This window comes from Sceloporus undulatus, chromosome 11 (assembly GCF_019175285.1).
Source record: "Sceloporus undulatus isolate JIND9_A2432 ecotype Alabama chromosome 11, SceUnd_v1.1, whole genome shotgun sequence".
Classification (NCBI taxonomy): domain Eukaryota; kingdom Metazoa; phylum Chordata; class Lepidosauria; order Squamata; family Phrynosomatidae; genus Sceloporus; species Sceloporus undulatus.
The window spans coordinates 10,053,343-10,068,846 of NC_056532.1; the positions used below are offsets into that span (position 1 = coordinate 10,053,343).

Consider the following 15,504-nt stretch of genomic DNA (forward strand, 5'->3'; position numbering starts at 1 on the left):
GGACACGGCTCCATCCTTTTAACATCTTGGCCTTCTATGTGCAAGGCAATGGAAGCATTTACACAGGTAAAGGTAAGTCAAAAGCTGTTTCTTGTCTATGGGGGGACCTTATAACTTATCAACAGTTTAGCAAAGCAGACCTAAGACCTTCCAGGGACAAGATGTTAAGAGCAGAAGGCTTACCTTCCTTCCTGAACAACCCCAGAAATGCCAAAGAGGCCAAAGTCGGTGATCACCACTTTGCCGTTTTCATAGAAAATGTTCTTGGATTTGAGATCTTTATGCACAATCCCTTTTGCGTGAAGGTACCCCATGCCCTGGGAAAAACAGAGAGACAGAAATTAAACAGGGATGGAATCTAGCATTGAAACTATATAGAGGTCCTTTCGCTGGTCTTCTAGCAGCAGACATCTGAACAGATCAAGGGAAAAGGAGAGATACGAAGCAAGAATGTCCCATTATTCTGCTGAGAAACCACCTCTTTTTAGCTCTTCCTTTCAATCCCAAATGGCCAATACAATGACTATTTAACTTTTTATAAGGATCCCACCTTTAAAAGCAGGCTGGAAATAACTTGAGACAAATAAAATGTAATGGGTTTGCTTTTCCCCCCTTTTGCGGCATGCCTTTATTGTAGATCTGAGGGCACAAATTCTATCTTTATGGCAGATCCGAATAAATAGTGTCGATTTAAGTAAGGCTGACCCTTATGCAAAATAGTTCTTACCTTAATAATCTCCTGGGCTATCTGCCTGGTCTTGTTAATATCCAAAGATATTTTGGGGTCCCTGACGAACGAGTGAAGTGTCCTTCCTTTGCAAAAACTAAAGCAGATGGACAGACAAGCGTATTGAGAAATAAAACCGATGACAGTCGTGACATGTTCTATTCACAATATCCAATAATTTCACGGCTGGTGAACGTATCACAGGGTTTTCTTGGTAAGGTTGGTTCGGAGGAGGTTTGCCATTGCCTTCCCTTGAGGCTGAGAGAGTGTGACTTGCTCAAGGTTTACCCAGTGAATTTCATGGCCGAGCCGGGAATCGGACCTCCAGAGTCATAGTCCAACACTCAACACTTCCATATATAAAGTAGAAAATCAAGGTTTGCTATTTGGAATTTATACTTTTATGGTATAGGCTGACTCTCTAGTAGCCGGTTTGAAAAGGGCTAGTATCCCCAAATTCTGTTCCAAGTATAAATCACGACTGGTTTATAAAAGAGTCCCCTGCAATCTGCCTTTGAGTAAGATCATTAAACAGTGTGCAGTTAAAGCAAATTGCAAAATCCATGGATTCAAACATCCACGGCTTGATAATATCCCATAAAAGTATAAATTCCAAATAGCAAACCTTGACTTTCCATTTTATATATATGGGACACCCATTTCGTTGTGCCATTATATTTAATAGGACTTGAACATTCACGGATGGAGATAGTGGGATTCATTTTTATATTGCATGAATTTTATTACTGCTGTGATCCGCCCCGATCTTATTAGAGAGGCGGGATAGAAATAAAATTTTATTTATTATTATTTATTATTAATTATTTTGTTATCCACAGGGGGTCCTGGAACCAAACCCCAGCAGAAAACAAGGACCCACTGAACTGAATTGCATATTATTATTATTAAAAGAAGGACCCTTACCTTGTAATAATTGCAAGGTGAGGGGGGTTCATGCAAGCCCCCATGAAGAGCACCACGTTCTCGTGCCTGGTTTGCCTGTAGTTCATCACCTCCTTCTTGAAGAGCTTCAGGTGGTCCTGGTTGTTCCCGTCGATTTCCAGCAACCGGATGGCCACTTCCCCGTGCCACCTTCCCCGGTACACCTTGCCCCATCGCCCTTGGCCGATCGGGTCCCCCAGTTCGATCTGCTCAAAGGGGATGTCCCACTCCTGCAGGTAGACGCTGGTCTGGCTGCCCTTGCGGCAAATCATCCCTCGCCAGCGGCTCCGGCGACTCGGCAGGTCGTCGATCTCGTCCTCGTCGTCCTCCGCTTCCGACTTATTCGGCTCTTGGTCTTCCACATGCTAAGGGGGGAAATATGACATGAGTACTAGCACCTGGGACTAGACACTACATTCTTCCCAAAGCTCTTTCCCCATCCTCGCAGCATCTTCATCCTCCTCTCATCGCAATTCCCCATTTCCCATACCCATGGCTTCGCACCTAATAACACATAATCGAAATTTCAGAATGCTTGCCATATTGCATTCTCCATCCCTCTCCCTCAATTGTCTCTCCCTGCAAAAATATCAGTCAGTATTGTTCTTAGGGAAGCATAGTGAGACAAAGGCACATTTCTGCAACTCTGCTGGTTTAAAGCTAGACCCTAACAGGCTTGGCTTTGACATGTTCTCATATTTAATATTTTTGTTTCCTTATCAAAAGCCTTAGGAAACTTAAATTATCCCATTAGTATTCCATGCCAGTCAAGCACTCTTCAACAGATCAGGAGTATTCCTTTAGGAGTTTGTTCTAAAAAGGTGTTTCTCCTTCTGCAAACCTTGAGGCTCCCATGACTAACCTATGTGTAGTACATCAATGGCACTGTTTTGAATGTAAACACAATGCACTCACAGTCTGAGCAAAAGATATAGCGGAAATGATGATAGGCCTAAGAGAAAAAAACATGGATCTCAAAGGTTCTTATTGTGTTGCTAATGGGTGCCATCTCAACCGAGAACAACTTAACAACAGCTTGATAAAATGTAGGCATATGACTCCAACTCCATCATTATCTTTCTTACTTCCACTTGACTCTTAACACTTTTGTCTGATGAAGAAGCCAGTGGAGCTTCGAAAGCTTGCATCATGTATTTTGTCCATTTTGTTTGGACCAATAAACGTATCGCTGTTGGATTTTGGATGTTATTGTACCTTGACACAGCTGTCCCTGGATATGCTTAAGAGTGTTTCCCTATATTTTTAAATGCTGCTTTATGAAATGACAAGTAAGATTCACATACACCATCCTAAAAAAACCCAAAACAGAAGGAAATTTACCTCTGCATCACGTTCTTCAACCCCATCCGTCTCTAGATGTTCAGCAGCGCTATCCAAGAGAATAACAGAAACCAGAAAGTTGACATGGGAAGACAGTGCAATGCCTGAATATAATAACATAATGCCTTTCAATCCTTCTGTCAAAACACTTCTCCAGTGTCCCTTGTTTCTGCAGAAGGCACATTTATTTTGTTGTCTGAAGTCACTTCTTGTATTTTAAGTGTATTTTTACAGTAGTTGTTGCACTGTACTGTAATTATGTGGATTTGTTTTAAGGAAGAGGGGATAATGGGATTTATTTTATTGTGTTATATGTTTTAATGATGTAAGCTGCCTTGATCTTACTGAAGAGGTGGGACAGAAATAATAATAATAATAATAATAATAATAATAATAATAATAATTCCTTTGAAGCTGAGAGAGTGCAATTTGCCCAAAGTCACCAAGTGACTTTCCATGGCATTTTCAATCACCACTTAAAGGCAGATCCCTCTATACCAAATAGCAAAGAAATCAAATACCAGAGACAAAAAGAGAGAGACTTACTCAGGACATTCAGTAGTTTCAGGAGCCTGTGTTACTTGTGGGGTGTTGGGAATTTCTGCAGAAAAGGACAAGATATGATAAAAGAGATTGAGCTTTACATGTTTCCGTGCTTATCTGCAATTACTGCGTTAAACATAAGTACTTGGCTATATAGCGCTAAGGCAAACATAAGTATCCAGAACAACCACATGGTATAACTCTCCTAAAGCTCTAGTATTTCAAACTGAAGGTAAGATATTTGCCCGGTCAAGATCAAATTACCCGTATACACTCGAGTATAAGTCGACCTCATGTATAAGTCGAGGGCAGGTTTTTGGACCAAAATTATGGATTTTGATATGACCTGTGGAGAAGTTGAGGGTGAAACCTAGGGCCATGTAACAAAGGATGTAAAGGACGATGCAAAGGAAAACGATGCCAAAGAAATTTTGGCAGGCATAACTATTTGTGCCCATCCTAAAGGCTGGATGGATGAGAGAGCAGAGGGGATCCATGCTTCTTTTTGGTGCTCCCAGGATGGACTAAGCTCTTGTCTTTTAATCAGAAAAAGGGGATGGCTCCCATATATATATATATATGACTTAAAGTACAGTACTTACATTGATTCATGGCTAAGTCAACCCAGGTTTTTTGGGTCAATTTTTTGATTAACATTTCTAGACTTATACACGAGTGTATACAGTAGGTGCTGTATGAGATTCTCCAAAATGCTGCAATGTGCCTGGTTCTAAGCTACACTTAATAACCTTATTAGAATCAGTCTGTAGAGAGACCTTTGAGACTCACTGAAAGAAAGAAGTCGGCTGCATGAGCTATGCATCTGAGGAAGTACTTATGTCTATGAAAGCTCATCCTGCCAACTTCTTTCTTCCAGCGAGTCGCAAAAGTGCAAAAAGATCTCTCTACAGACTGATCCTAATAAGCACCTTTGAGACTAACTGAAAGGAAGAAGTTGATGCATCTATCTGAGCATGAGATATGCACCTGAGGAAGTACATTTAAGTCTACGAAAGCTCATGCTGCCAACTTCTTTCTTTCAGCGAGTCTCAAAGGTGCTGCAAGATCTCTCTGCACACTTAAAAACCTTGTAAAACCTCCCACACCACAAAATAACAGGAGTCCATACAACATTCATACAGTGAGGAAAAGACATTATTCATGCAAGCAGGAGCATAATTCCAACGCAACATGCAGGCGAAAAATTTAATCTTTAATGGGGGGATTTCGGAGGGTTGGGAAATAGGTGTTACAGTAGAAATGGCACCTGCCGGTTAAGAAGAACTCACCTGGGAAGATAAACTGTTGTCTATGCTGAATGTAGTAGGCGGCTTTTTTTAAGGAAGAAAGGGAAAGGGAAAGGAAAAGAAAGAAAGGGGAGAGGACAGCGAATACAAAATAAAAAAAGACCACAAGAGATTAGCATGTGAGAAGATTATGGTGTCAGCAACTGCCCCCATATCAATACATCCAGCCAATTAATCCCCATTCATCATTAGTAAAACTGTGAACAGGCAATCTGAAAACACAGGTGCGTTTGAGCGCATGCAACATTGAAAAGGCTGCAGCTGGGCTGGAGGATGCATTATTTCCCTTCGTATTTAGAAGAGGCAGAAGAAGAACGGTTAAGCTTTTGACGGTGTTTATACCAGAACTGCCATTTTTCTGGCCTGGCATTGATATCTCCCTCTGCCATCCAATACTGTCTAGCCAAAATCTATCAAGTGCTATCCCCTCCTTCAAATCCTTCTCCAAACAAAAAGACAAAATGAAATGTGTTTCCTGAACTTTCAAGCTATGTGCGGCATTCAAGATGACAAGATCCCAAAACAAACAGTTGTTTGACTTACGCTGTGGATAAACGTACTTGCAATGAAATGGGATTTCATTCTGAATTACTGGTTCTGAACAAAACAACAGCATCCCAACCAAAGCATAGTCACACTGAATTCTGGCGTTAACACATTTATTATGGCAGAAACCTTTTTTGGACCGGAAATTTGTCACAGACCTGATAAAGCAGACTCTAACCTGCAAAGTCTTGTAAGGTGTGACAAAAAACCTTAACCAAACCAAAGCAAATCCCAAATGCTGTGTCGTTTTAGCAACTAAGTGCTTTGCAATCTGTATGATTCAGATGGATCATTCCCAGAATCGAAGTAAATGCAGGAGCTAACATTTTATTGTTTTCATCCGGACATTTCCCCAAAATGTCTCATACAGGTTGAGTCTCCTTTATCCAAATTGCTTGAGACTAGACGCATATGGAAATAGGAAGTAAACTTTAGTCTATGAAAGCTCATGCTGCCAACTTCTTTCTTTCCATGTGTCTCAAAGGTGCTACAAGATCTCTCTACATCTCCGATTCTACAGACTAACACAGCTATATGTGAAGTCAAAGGCTTTCGTGGCCGGCATCCATAGTTTTTGGTGTAATTAAACAACCCGCAGAATCTACCACTCTGTTCTCTATATTATGAATGAAATTACCTGTATCCTGGGTATATGATAGTGCTTTTACTACTAAAGGAGCCAAAAAGAGAATCTAAAAATTGTGATAAGAGGTTCCAAAAGAGATCCCGATCCTGAAATTATAGGTCTACCAGGCGGTGGAAAACCCACCTTGTGAATTTAAACAGAGAGCGGTCATTGGTGGTGTTTCTTTTCCTGTTTGTGTTGGGCTTTTTGCTTGGGAACCCAACAAAGAACCCGTCTTGACCCACTGAAACCTTACATCGAGCTTCTGTCCTCCAAAACAAGACCAGACTTACCTGGGAAGTTGAAGCTGCTGTCCCGCTGTCCCATGGGAGACTGGTTTGGGGGCGGCGTTGCACTGGGAGGGTTGGAAGACTGGAAGGGAGCTGGGGAAGAAGGCGTGGAGGAGGTGGTGGAAGACGGGTTGCTGCTGGAGTCCAGGTGGTTCATCGTTGGTGGGTGGTCCTGGAAGTTATTAAAAGGAAGCCAAAATCGTGAGGATGAAGGTCTCTGGGCAATGAGAACTGTCTGAGCTGGAAAATTTTGTTTGTAAGCTTTGTCCATCACTTTGGACTGATCACTGCCCCAGAACATTACCTTCGGCACTGTGGGAAAGATGCTCCATGGCTCTGGAACAACTGCTCTGCTTTCAGAATACACTGCCTTGGAGAGTTATGGAGTCTCCTTCCTTGGAGGTTTTTAAACAGAGGCTGGATGGCCAGCTGTTGGGAGTGCTTTGACTGTGTCTTCCTGCATGGCAGAATGAAGTCTCTCCTGGCTCTATGATTCTATGTTTCTTTCAATCCTTGTGGAGAAGTTCTTATAAGGGCATCTTTGTCTTTCTGGCCAACTCACTGACTGTACATAGCATTGGCACGGAACAGACCACCCGAAAAGGGTGGCCCGCTGGCAGCCTAATTTCCTCCAGAGGAAAGCTGCAGCCACCAAACTGTTCTTTTTGAACCGCAGGGGCGGCGTAACAAGTGCGCCTATGTAACAATGGTGCCGCGCCATACTAGGGTTAGGGACCATGCAGCTGCCACGTGGTCCCTAACCCTAGTACGGCGCCAGCATGGCGCTTTCATGCCCGTCTGTATTGGGCCATTGTGATTAAATGGGTTTCGGTGCTAGGATATATCCATTAGAAGAAGGTTAAGAGGTGATATGATAGCCCTGTTTAAATAGTTGAAGGGATGTCATATTGAGGAGGGAGCAAGCTTGTTTTCTGCTGCTCCAGAGAACAGGACACAATGGATACAAGCTGCAGGAAAAGAGATTCCAGCTCAATATTAGGAAGAACTTCCTGACAGTAAGAGCTGTTCAACGGTGAAATACACTATTTTGGAGACTGGTGGAGTCTCCATCTTCGGAGGTCTTTAAACAGAGGCTGGATGGCAATCTGTTGGGGATGCTTTGATTGAGAGTTCCTGCATGGCAGAATGAGGTTGGACTGGATGGCCCTTGGGGTCTCTTCCAATTCTATGATTCTTTGATTAGGAAGTCCCTCACTTTTATGTTACCCCATGCATGGACTACACTGAAGGAATTCCCTCCAGTGACCTTAACACATAGGCAGGTTGAACAAATCCATTTTATCTAGAACCTGATTATGTAACATAGAACCTAGCAAGTCCGCTTTCCGAGGAGCAGGGCATCTTTGGGCACCGTTTCAGGATTTTTAAATGAGATTCTTCTGAAGCTTCTGGCAAGCACATACCTTTCTAGTTAACGCTTTCGGAAGAGTCCCGAACTGGGGTTCCGAAGGTCGATCCACAGGATTATTGATGTCGGAAGGGACAGACTCTGTCCGCCTTAATCGGGGTACTACTGGACGCAGGTGGAAGGAAAGAGAAGGAAAGAGACATTTATCTGCATTTCATGTCATTTGACTAGGAAATTGACTAGGAATTAGCAAAATGACTAGGAGTTTGGGGAAGAGGAGGACAAAAAAAGACACTTACTTGGTAAGAAAGATATTCTACAAGGTGGGGCTTCTTTTGTACATTTGTTATGACACTTTAATCTGCAAAAAAAAGGAAAGACATGTTAGATAGCAGCAAACCGTATGACGGACAGACCTTTGTATGACTTCTGAGGATTTCCCAAGAGAAGACCCTCAAACAACAACAACAACAATACGGCTTATTAATTAGTCGGCTGACCATACCAAAAATAAATACAAAATACCAAAATGCATACACAGATATAAATATGATCACTATCCTAAAACTGGTGACCATCAAAGTTGTGGTGCAGTTGTTAGACACTCAGCCTAAAACTAAGTAAGAAAGAACTATTTAATTTGCATCCTGCCTCCCTTCTCCAAGTACCACAAAACAGCGTACATACTTCTTCTAAATAATATTTTATTATTAATTATAATAAAACATACTTAAGATAATATTTACAAATATCTTATCCATAGTATTCCACGTATGTCAGTGGTCCCCAAACTATGCCCTTTGAGAGATTTTGAACTTCAACTCCCAGAAGCCAATAGCCTGGGATTCTGGGAGCTGAAGTCCAAAATGCCCTTAAAGAGCACAGTTTGGGGCCACTGCAATATGTAATAAGTCACATTAATTATCCATTCTTAGGTGGGTTATAGACCGCAGCTTTGAGGCGGTCTACCGCCGCCGCCGCTTGCTCCGTGTGGGAGCTGTAGCAGCCACACCGCGTGGCTCCCACGCGGAGCAAAAAAGGAGCTCCAAAATGGAGCTCCTTCTTGCGGCGCCTCTATGACGTCGTGAGGCGCCGCTGGCGCATTCGCGATGTCATAGGCGCCACGACATACGTAAAGATGGCGCCGGCCGTGTGGAACGGCCGGTACCATATTGTACGGACAGAGTCCGTATTAGACCCAGGGGCGTCTAGAAGAGACGCCCCTTTTTTAAAATGGGACGTCCTGCGGACGTCCCAAGTGCCGGTGTGTAACCGGCCTTAATTACCTTCTTCTTCCTCGTCATTTTATCCTCAAAACAACCCTGTGAGGAAGGCTGGGCTGAGAAAGAATGAGTCCATGGCTGGGCAGAGATTTGAATCCCATAGACCCTATATCCTATGCAGGGTCTGTCGACTAGAGATCTGAACCCCATAGATCCTCAGATCTTTCCAGTTAAGTCCCCTGCCTTTAAGTTCTCACTCTTTCCAGTATATTGTCGATGGAGACTAAGACTGCCAAAATAAAGCTGCTTCGGGTCACTTTGGAGGTATGCTACTTAAATGATGCATGTGTCCTAAGAGTCCGGACGCTGTGCCAAAGCTGCGCTCCAATCCTTAGGACTGGAGCATGGCTTTGGCGTGGCTTCTGGACTCTTAGGACGCATGCAGCATTTAAACAGCACACCCCCAAAGTGAACCAAAGCAGTTTTATTTTGGCCTGTCTGTATGGGGCCTAAGATTACCTTATTTCCTGATGTGTTGTGACCAGCATTTTTGCAATATTTATTGGAGAAATGAATTGTTTTCTTGGGGTAGGATGGCTGAATTATGTTATGCCTATCCTTTTAGCCCTCCATGTTCTTACCTGCAGTGTTTACACTTCACTCCGAACATCATGCTTTTTTGACACACCTGGCACACCTGAGACAGCCACGACTTTGTAGAGAATCTGGATGAGATTTTGGAAAAAGGATGGAAGAAAAGGTATTATTGGAAAAGAGCGATACACAGTATGCCTGCATTTCAACCCCGAAAGGTAAGACAGGCTTCAATGCCTTTTTGTCTATATTCCTCGGAGGTAATACCACCATCGTTTGTGTCATAAATAACTTTTGTATCCTGGATATCTAAGAATCCAGATATACACACATATGGAGCTTTCAATGCCCGAAGCTGCATCCACACTTACATAGGATTATGTACCATTCAATTCTGAGTATTTCCCCCCCTTAAAATCTATATAACTTAAGGAAACTTGTTGTTAATGAGTACAATATATTTGAAAGTATCCTAGTGAACTTTGAATACAGCATTCATTCAAACTGCAAACAATTGCTGGGGAGTAATTTGTCTCTGTGCACCTTCAAGTTGTTGACTTATAGTGATCCCTTGAATTTCATAGGATTTTCTTAGGCAAGGAATATGTAGAGATGGTTTTGCCAATTTTGTTAGTCTGAAATATGGCCTATAGCACCTGGTATTCACTGGCAGTCTTCCATCCAAGTACTAACCAGGGTTGACCCATGCTTAGCTTCCAAAATCAAGCAGGATCTGGTGCTTTTAAGGCAATGATTCCCAAACTTTGGTTTGGACTTCAGCTCCCAGAATTCCTGTCTGTTGGCCAAGCTGGCTGGGGATTCTGTGAGTTGAAGTCCAAAACACCTGGAGAACCAAAATTTGGGAATCATTGCTTTAGGACATACTTTATTATTATTATTATTAAACATACACTTCAGTACAACTGCTTTTCGTTACTGGAAATGCTTTTTTATACACCGCCTAAAACTATCATGGCACCTTCTTTTAGTTTTGTTTACTAAATATAAAATCGCGCAGACATGCTGAAACTTGATCTCTGTGCGTTAAGGGGAAACAGAAACAGAAGCTGGCATGAGTGTTGCATATATTAGAGCAAAGAAGAATGCAAGCAGGAACACATTTGAAGAAGGTTATCCCAGGAGAGATGGTCATGTAAGCTGGTTTGAGGATGCAACGCCATGTCCAAAGGAGGGTGACTAAAATAGTGAATTGTCTGAAAATCATGAAGCCCTATGACGAACGACTTAAGGAGCTGGGTATGTTTAGCTTGGAGAAGAGAAGGCTAAGAGGTGATATGATAGCCCTGTTTAAATATCTGAAGGGATGTCATATTGAGGAGGGAGCAAGCTTGTTTTCTGCTGCTCCAGAGAACAGGACCCTGAACAATGGATGCAAGCTCCAGGAAAAGAGATCCCACCTCAACATTAGGAAGAACTTCTTGACAGTAATAGCTGTTCGCCAGGGGAGCATACTCCTTCCTCGGAGAGTGCTGGAATCTCCCTCCTTGGAGGTCTTTCGACAGAGGTTGGATGGCCATCTGTCGAGGATGTTTTGATTGGGATTTCCTGCATGGCAGAAAGAGGTTGGACCAGATGGCCCTTGTGGTCTCTTCCAACTCTATGATTCTATGAAAAGGATCAGGGCCAAACCTACCAACCAAGATGGCACTGCTCAACTGGCATCCGCCGATGGCAAATGCAATGTGTAAGCCTGAACTTGCAAGGCTGCTTCTGGCACAACTATCTTCCTATGCAAAGTGTGTGAGCATTGCAGATTTTTCCGTAATCCTACAAAGGCTTCGGGGATACATATTCCCTATCAAGACAGGGAGCCAGGGAATGTGAAAACCAGCACATAATCTGGCTTTACACTTTTATTCTTCATCCACCCTGCCTCATTCATGTCTTCCATTTTCAGCCCTCTCATCTGCTTCCATTAAGGAAGGACAGACGGAAATAAGGAGACAATAGATTTTGGCCAGAAGTACTAGAAGGACTTGTCTACCTGGAGTTGTGCCTTAAGGTGGCTGCAACCACACTAAAACTGCAAAATACAGCACTGAATCTTGAGTGGTAAGCAGCCCTTGAATTAGTTTTTTGTGGGTTTTTCGAGCTATGTGGCCATGTTCTAGAAGAGTTTATTCCTGACATTTCACCAGCATCTGTGGCTGGCATCTTCAGAGAAGATTCCCATTCCTCTCCTGGAGCTCTCTCTCAGCATTGTAATAGGATCTCATTTCTGCAGCAAGCAAACCGCAGGCACCCCATGACTGTTCAGTTGCCCAAAATCTCAAACTGATTCCTTCCCAAAATCCCATGGGAACTGCCTGATAAATATCCTGGAATACTTACCTGTGTGTTACAGACAGACCAATATCTCTTCGTACCGTCTGGGGAGATCCCTGGGGGAGATCTGAGATATCAAGATGTCAAAAAACAGTATATTAATTTAAATCTGAATTGCACCAACAAATGAGACAGCCAACGGGATTAACACAAGACCTATTGGGAAAACAGGTTATGAGGTTCACTCGTAACAACAACTGGGGTGCATGTTGTGCACCAGACACAAAAATAAGACATTATTCTCAGCTGCAACCATACAAGTGACTCTAGGGTCCTCTGTAGGGTACATATTCAAGATTGCCTTTGGAGACATTGGGGTACCAAACCTCTCCGACAGAGAAGGCTACATGTCCCACAAAACTACAGTTCCCAGAATTCCATAGCATTGAGCCATGGCAATTATAGCAGTGTCAAACTGCATCATTTTTGCAGTGCAGCCCTAATGATTCTGCGGATACTCCAGATATTATCCTAAGCCACTTTCAAGAGGATACAAGACACTGCCTAATGCTTCAGCAGGCAGAAAAGCTGCCCTCACACTTTAAGCGCAATGTGTTGTTCTTCTGGACTTTCGAGTCATTTCCGACTTATGGTGACCTTAAGGCAACTCTATCATGGGGTTTTCATAGCAAGTTTCTTTCAGAGGGAGTTTGCCATTGCCATCCTCTGAGGTTGATAGAGTGTGACTTGCCAAAGACTACCTAGTGGGTTTCATGGCCAAGCTAGGATTTAAACCTTGTTCTTGTAATCCAACACCCAAACCACTACACCATGATAGCTGCTATGAATCCGAAGCGCATACCCTAAAAAATTGATACCCTACAAAAAAAGGGCTCCTACCACTTCTAAAAAATTATCTTTCATTTGCCAAATGGTCTTGCTTCCAAAACCATCTGTGCCTTCTCCTTCCTCTTGACTCTAGATGGCACCATATTTCTAGTCCGCAAGGCCAGCCAGCAATATGCCTTTTTAATGACTTAAATAAGCCAAGAACCAGCTCCCTCAGTCGCTGGCTGGGAATGGTGGAGCAATGATCTCATTTCCCACAAATGAACTGGTTTGGAAGACATGTTGGTGATGGGCAAATCTTTCTCCTTCTACAAAAGGAGAGAAGGCTCAAAAGCAACCATGCAAGTAGCAACTTGGTGCAGTACTGAAGATGTGACTCCACTCTAGTTATGGTTAACAGATGAACCAAAGTTTAATTTCTAACCAGATCGCCCACCTTTTTCTGACTATTTCTCTCTGCATCCCCAAAATTAATAATAATAATAATAATAATAATAACAAAAAACAGTTTGCATTCGGAATGAGTTGGTCCTACTGTTCTGAAGCAAACTTCTGATGAAGACAAGCAGGGATTTGTGCGAAAGATTATACTTCAAATCTACAAGACGTTGCATATTTTCACCCCCCTCCAGTGCGGATGTAAAGACTGCCAAGATAAAGTATCTCTTACCAAATCTAGAAGATACAAAAAGAGAGAAAAATAACAACAGTGGGTCATGGTTATATATATATGAAGGCATTGAACATATGAAGCTGCCTTGTGGGAGAAGTTTGGATTCAGACCATTGGCCCACCTGGCTCAGGACTATTTCTTTTCACTAGCAATGGCCCCATACAGACAGGCCAAAATAAAGCTGCTTTGGGTCACTTTGGAGGTATGCTTTCCAAATGATGCATGTGTCCTAAGTGTCCGGAAGCACACCAAAGCCACGCTCCAGTCCTAAGGAGTGGAGCATGGCTTCCGGACTCTTAGGACACATGCATCATTTGGACAGCATACCTCCAAAGTGACCCAAAGCAGCTTTATTTTGGCCTGTCTGTACAGGCCCAATGAGAAATAGAGAGGTGGTACCTATCTATCTACTTGCATCTGCATGCTTTCGGACTGCTAGGCTGGCAGAAGCTGGGACTAGTGAAAGGAGCTCACCCCATCATGCGGCACTTGAACCTTGAACCTCCAACCTTTTGATCTTGCGATCAACAAAGTCAGCGTCTTAACCGCTAGAGCCATTGCGTCCCTTTACACCAGCTTAAAATAAATGTACTGTGACAAATGGGTCAATGGACTGATTCCACACAAGGCAGCATATGTACAAAAACAACAGCAATACCGTATATACTCGACTATAAGTCGACTTCATGTATAAGTCGAGGGCAAGTTTTGGGGTCAGAATTATGGATTTTGCTATGACCTGTGGATAGGTCGAGGGTAAAACTTAGGGGCATACAGCAAAGGATCTAAAGCAGCGGTTCCCAACTTTTGGTCCTCTGGGTGTTTTGGACTTCAATTCCCAGAGGCCCCAGCCAGTTTAGCCAGTAGTAAGGCATTATGGGAGATGAAATCCAAAACATATGGAGAACCAAAGGTTGGGAACCACTGATCTAAAGGATGAAGCAAAGCAAAACAATGTCGAAGAACTTACAAAAATCCAGCAGACATAACTCTTTGTGTTCACTTTTAAGGCTGGATGGATGAGAGACCAGAGGGGTCCAGTGCTTTCAGGACAGATTATACTTTTGCTTTGCACCAGGGGATGGTTCATTCTTTTAAATAAGAGTTAAAATACAGTACTTACATTGACCTGTGGATAAGCCAACTCAGGTTTTTGGGGTTAATTTTTTGACCCAAATTTCTAGACTTATACATGAGTATATACATTGTGCATTAATATGTTTGCAAACACAGTAGCAGAGGGGATGTTGGGATGGGAGAGAGGACACTTACTTCATAGGAGGAACTTCATCTATCCTGTTGCCAAGCTGGGATTCGTGGGACTTGCTCCTGGTGAGGGTTGGGAAATTGGGCAGCAGCTGGAAAACCTTCCGGCTCGGCGGGGGAGGCGTCCGCGGGGGCTTCCCCCTCTTGAGCTGTGGCGTTGTGGGCGGCGTGATGGTGATGCTGTGAGGAGTCCTAAGGTTTCGTCTCCCGCAATGAGTGGGGAAAGCAAACGACTCCAAGAGGTTGTCGGCGGAGGCTGGCGTCCCTTGGCCCGAGGAGACGTTGTCTGAAGAGGAGATAGTAGAGACGGAGCTGGAGCGGGGCTGGGAGCCATTGCTCTTCAACAGTGGCAGACTGCCATGCGTCCATGTGAGAGATGTGGGGCAAGGGGAGAGTTCAGAAGGGGGCATCAGGCTAGCTTCCCGACGCACGTCCGACGAATTCCACATCAAATCGTCTTTATATTCTCCACCTGCACAGGGAGGTTGAAGCACATCGTTCAGCGTTAGCAACAAAGTAAGCAACGGTCGCTTGGGTCCACACTGGAGGGATAACGCAGTTTGGCACCACTTTAACAACAACAAGAATATTTGCCCTATGGGAAACATTGGGGAATAATTGCCTATAGAGAAACATTGGGGAATACTTACCCATAGGAAAACATTGGGGAATATTTGCCTATAGAGAAACATTGGGGAATAATTGCCCATAGGGAAACATTGGGGAAAACTTGCTCATAGGGAACCATTGGGGAATATTTGTCCATAGGGAACCATTGGGGAATACTTGCCCATAGGGAAACATTGGGGAATATTTGCCCACAGAGAAACATTGGGGAATACTTGCCCATAGGAAAACATTGGGGAATATATGCCTATAGAGAAACATTGGGGAATAATTGCCCATAGGGAAACATTGGGGAA

The 15,504-nt window shown here is 43.3% G+C and overlaps 3 protein-coding genes across 24 annotated transcripts in view; 2 read left to right on the forward strand and 1 right to left on the reverse strand.

The window, feature by feature from the left end:
• The window catches only part of LOC121917114 (RNA-binding protein Musashi homolog 2-like), a 911,933-nt gene that overhangs the window by 88,257 nt on the left and 808,172 nt on the right, over positions 1-15,504 (forward strand). The window lies entirely within an intron of this gene.
• NF1 (neurofibromin 1) overlaps positions 1-15,504 on the forward strand; it is a 353,409-nt gene that overhangs the window by 73,488 nt on the left and 264,417 nt on the right. The window lies entirely within an intron of this gene.
• Positions 1-15,504, reverse strand: part of KSR1 (kinase suppressor of ras 1) — a 69,630-nt gene that overhangs the window by 13,203 nt on the left and 40,923 nt on the right. For 5 of the 8 annotated variants that reach the window (XM_042442793.1, XM_042442795.1, XM_042442794.1 and 2 more), the window contains 13 exons: positions 14,588-15,053; positions 13,313-13,317; positions 11,860-11,920; positions 9,555-9,638; positions 7,990-8,051; positions 7,746-7,855; positions 6,325-6,493; positions 4,843-4,884; positions 3,557-3,611; positions 3,011-3,059; positions 1,652-2,034; positions 728-824; positions 184-317 (listed from right to left, as the gene is read on the reverse strand). In XM_042442793.1, coding sequence (XP_042298727.1) covers positions 184-317; positions 728-824; positions 1,652-2,034; positions 3,011-3,059; positions 3,557-3,611; positions 4,843-4,884; positions 6,325-6,493; positions 7,746-7,855; positions 7,990-8,051; positions 9,555-9,638; positions 11,860-11,920; positions 13,313-13,317; positions 14,588-15,053 — 1,717 coding nt within the window. The remainder of the gene's footprint in view (positions 1-183; positions 318-727; positions 825-1,651; positions 2,035-3,010; positions 3,060-3,556; positions 3,612-4,842; positions 4,885-6,324; positions 6,494-7,745; positions 7,856-7,989; positions 8,052-9,554; positions 9,639-11,859; positions 11,921-13,312; positions 13,318-14,587; positions 15,054-15,504) is intronic. The other 3 variants (XM_042442797.1, XM_042442790.1, XM_042442791.1) reach the window with 2 other exon arrangements.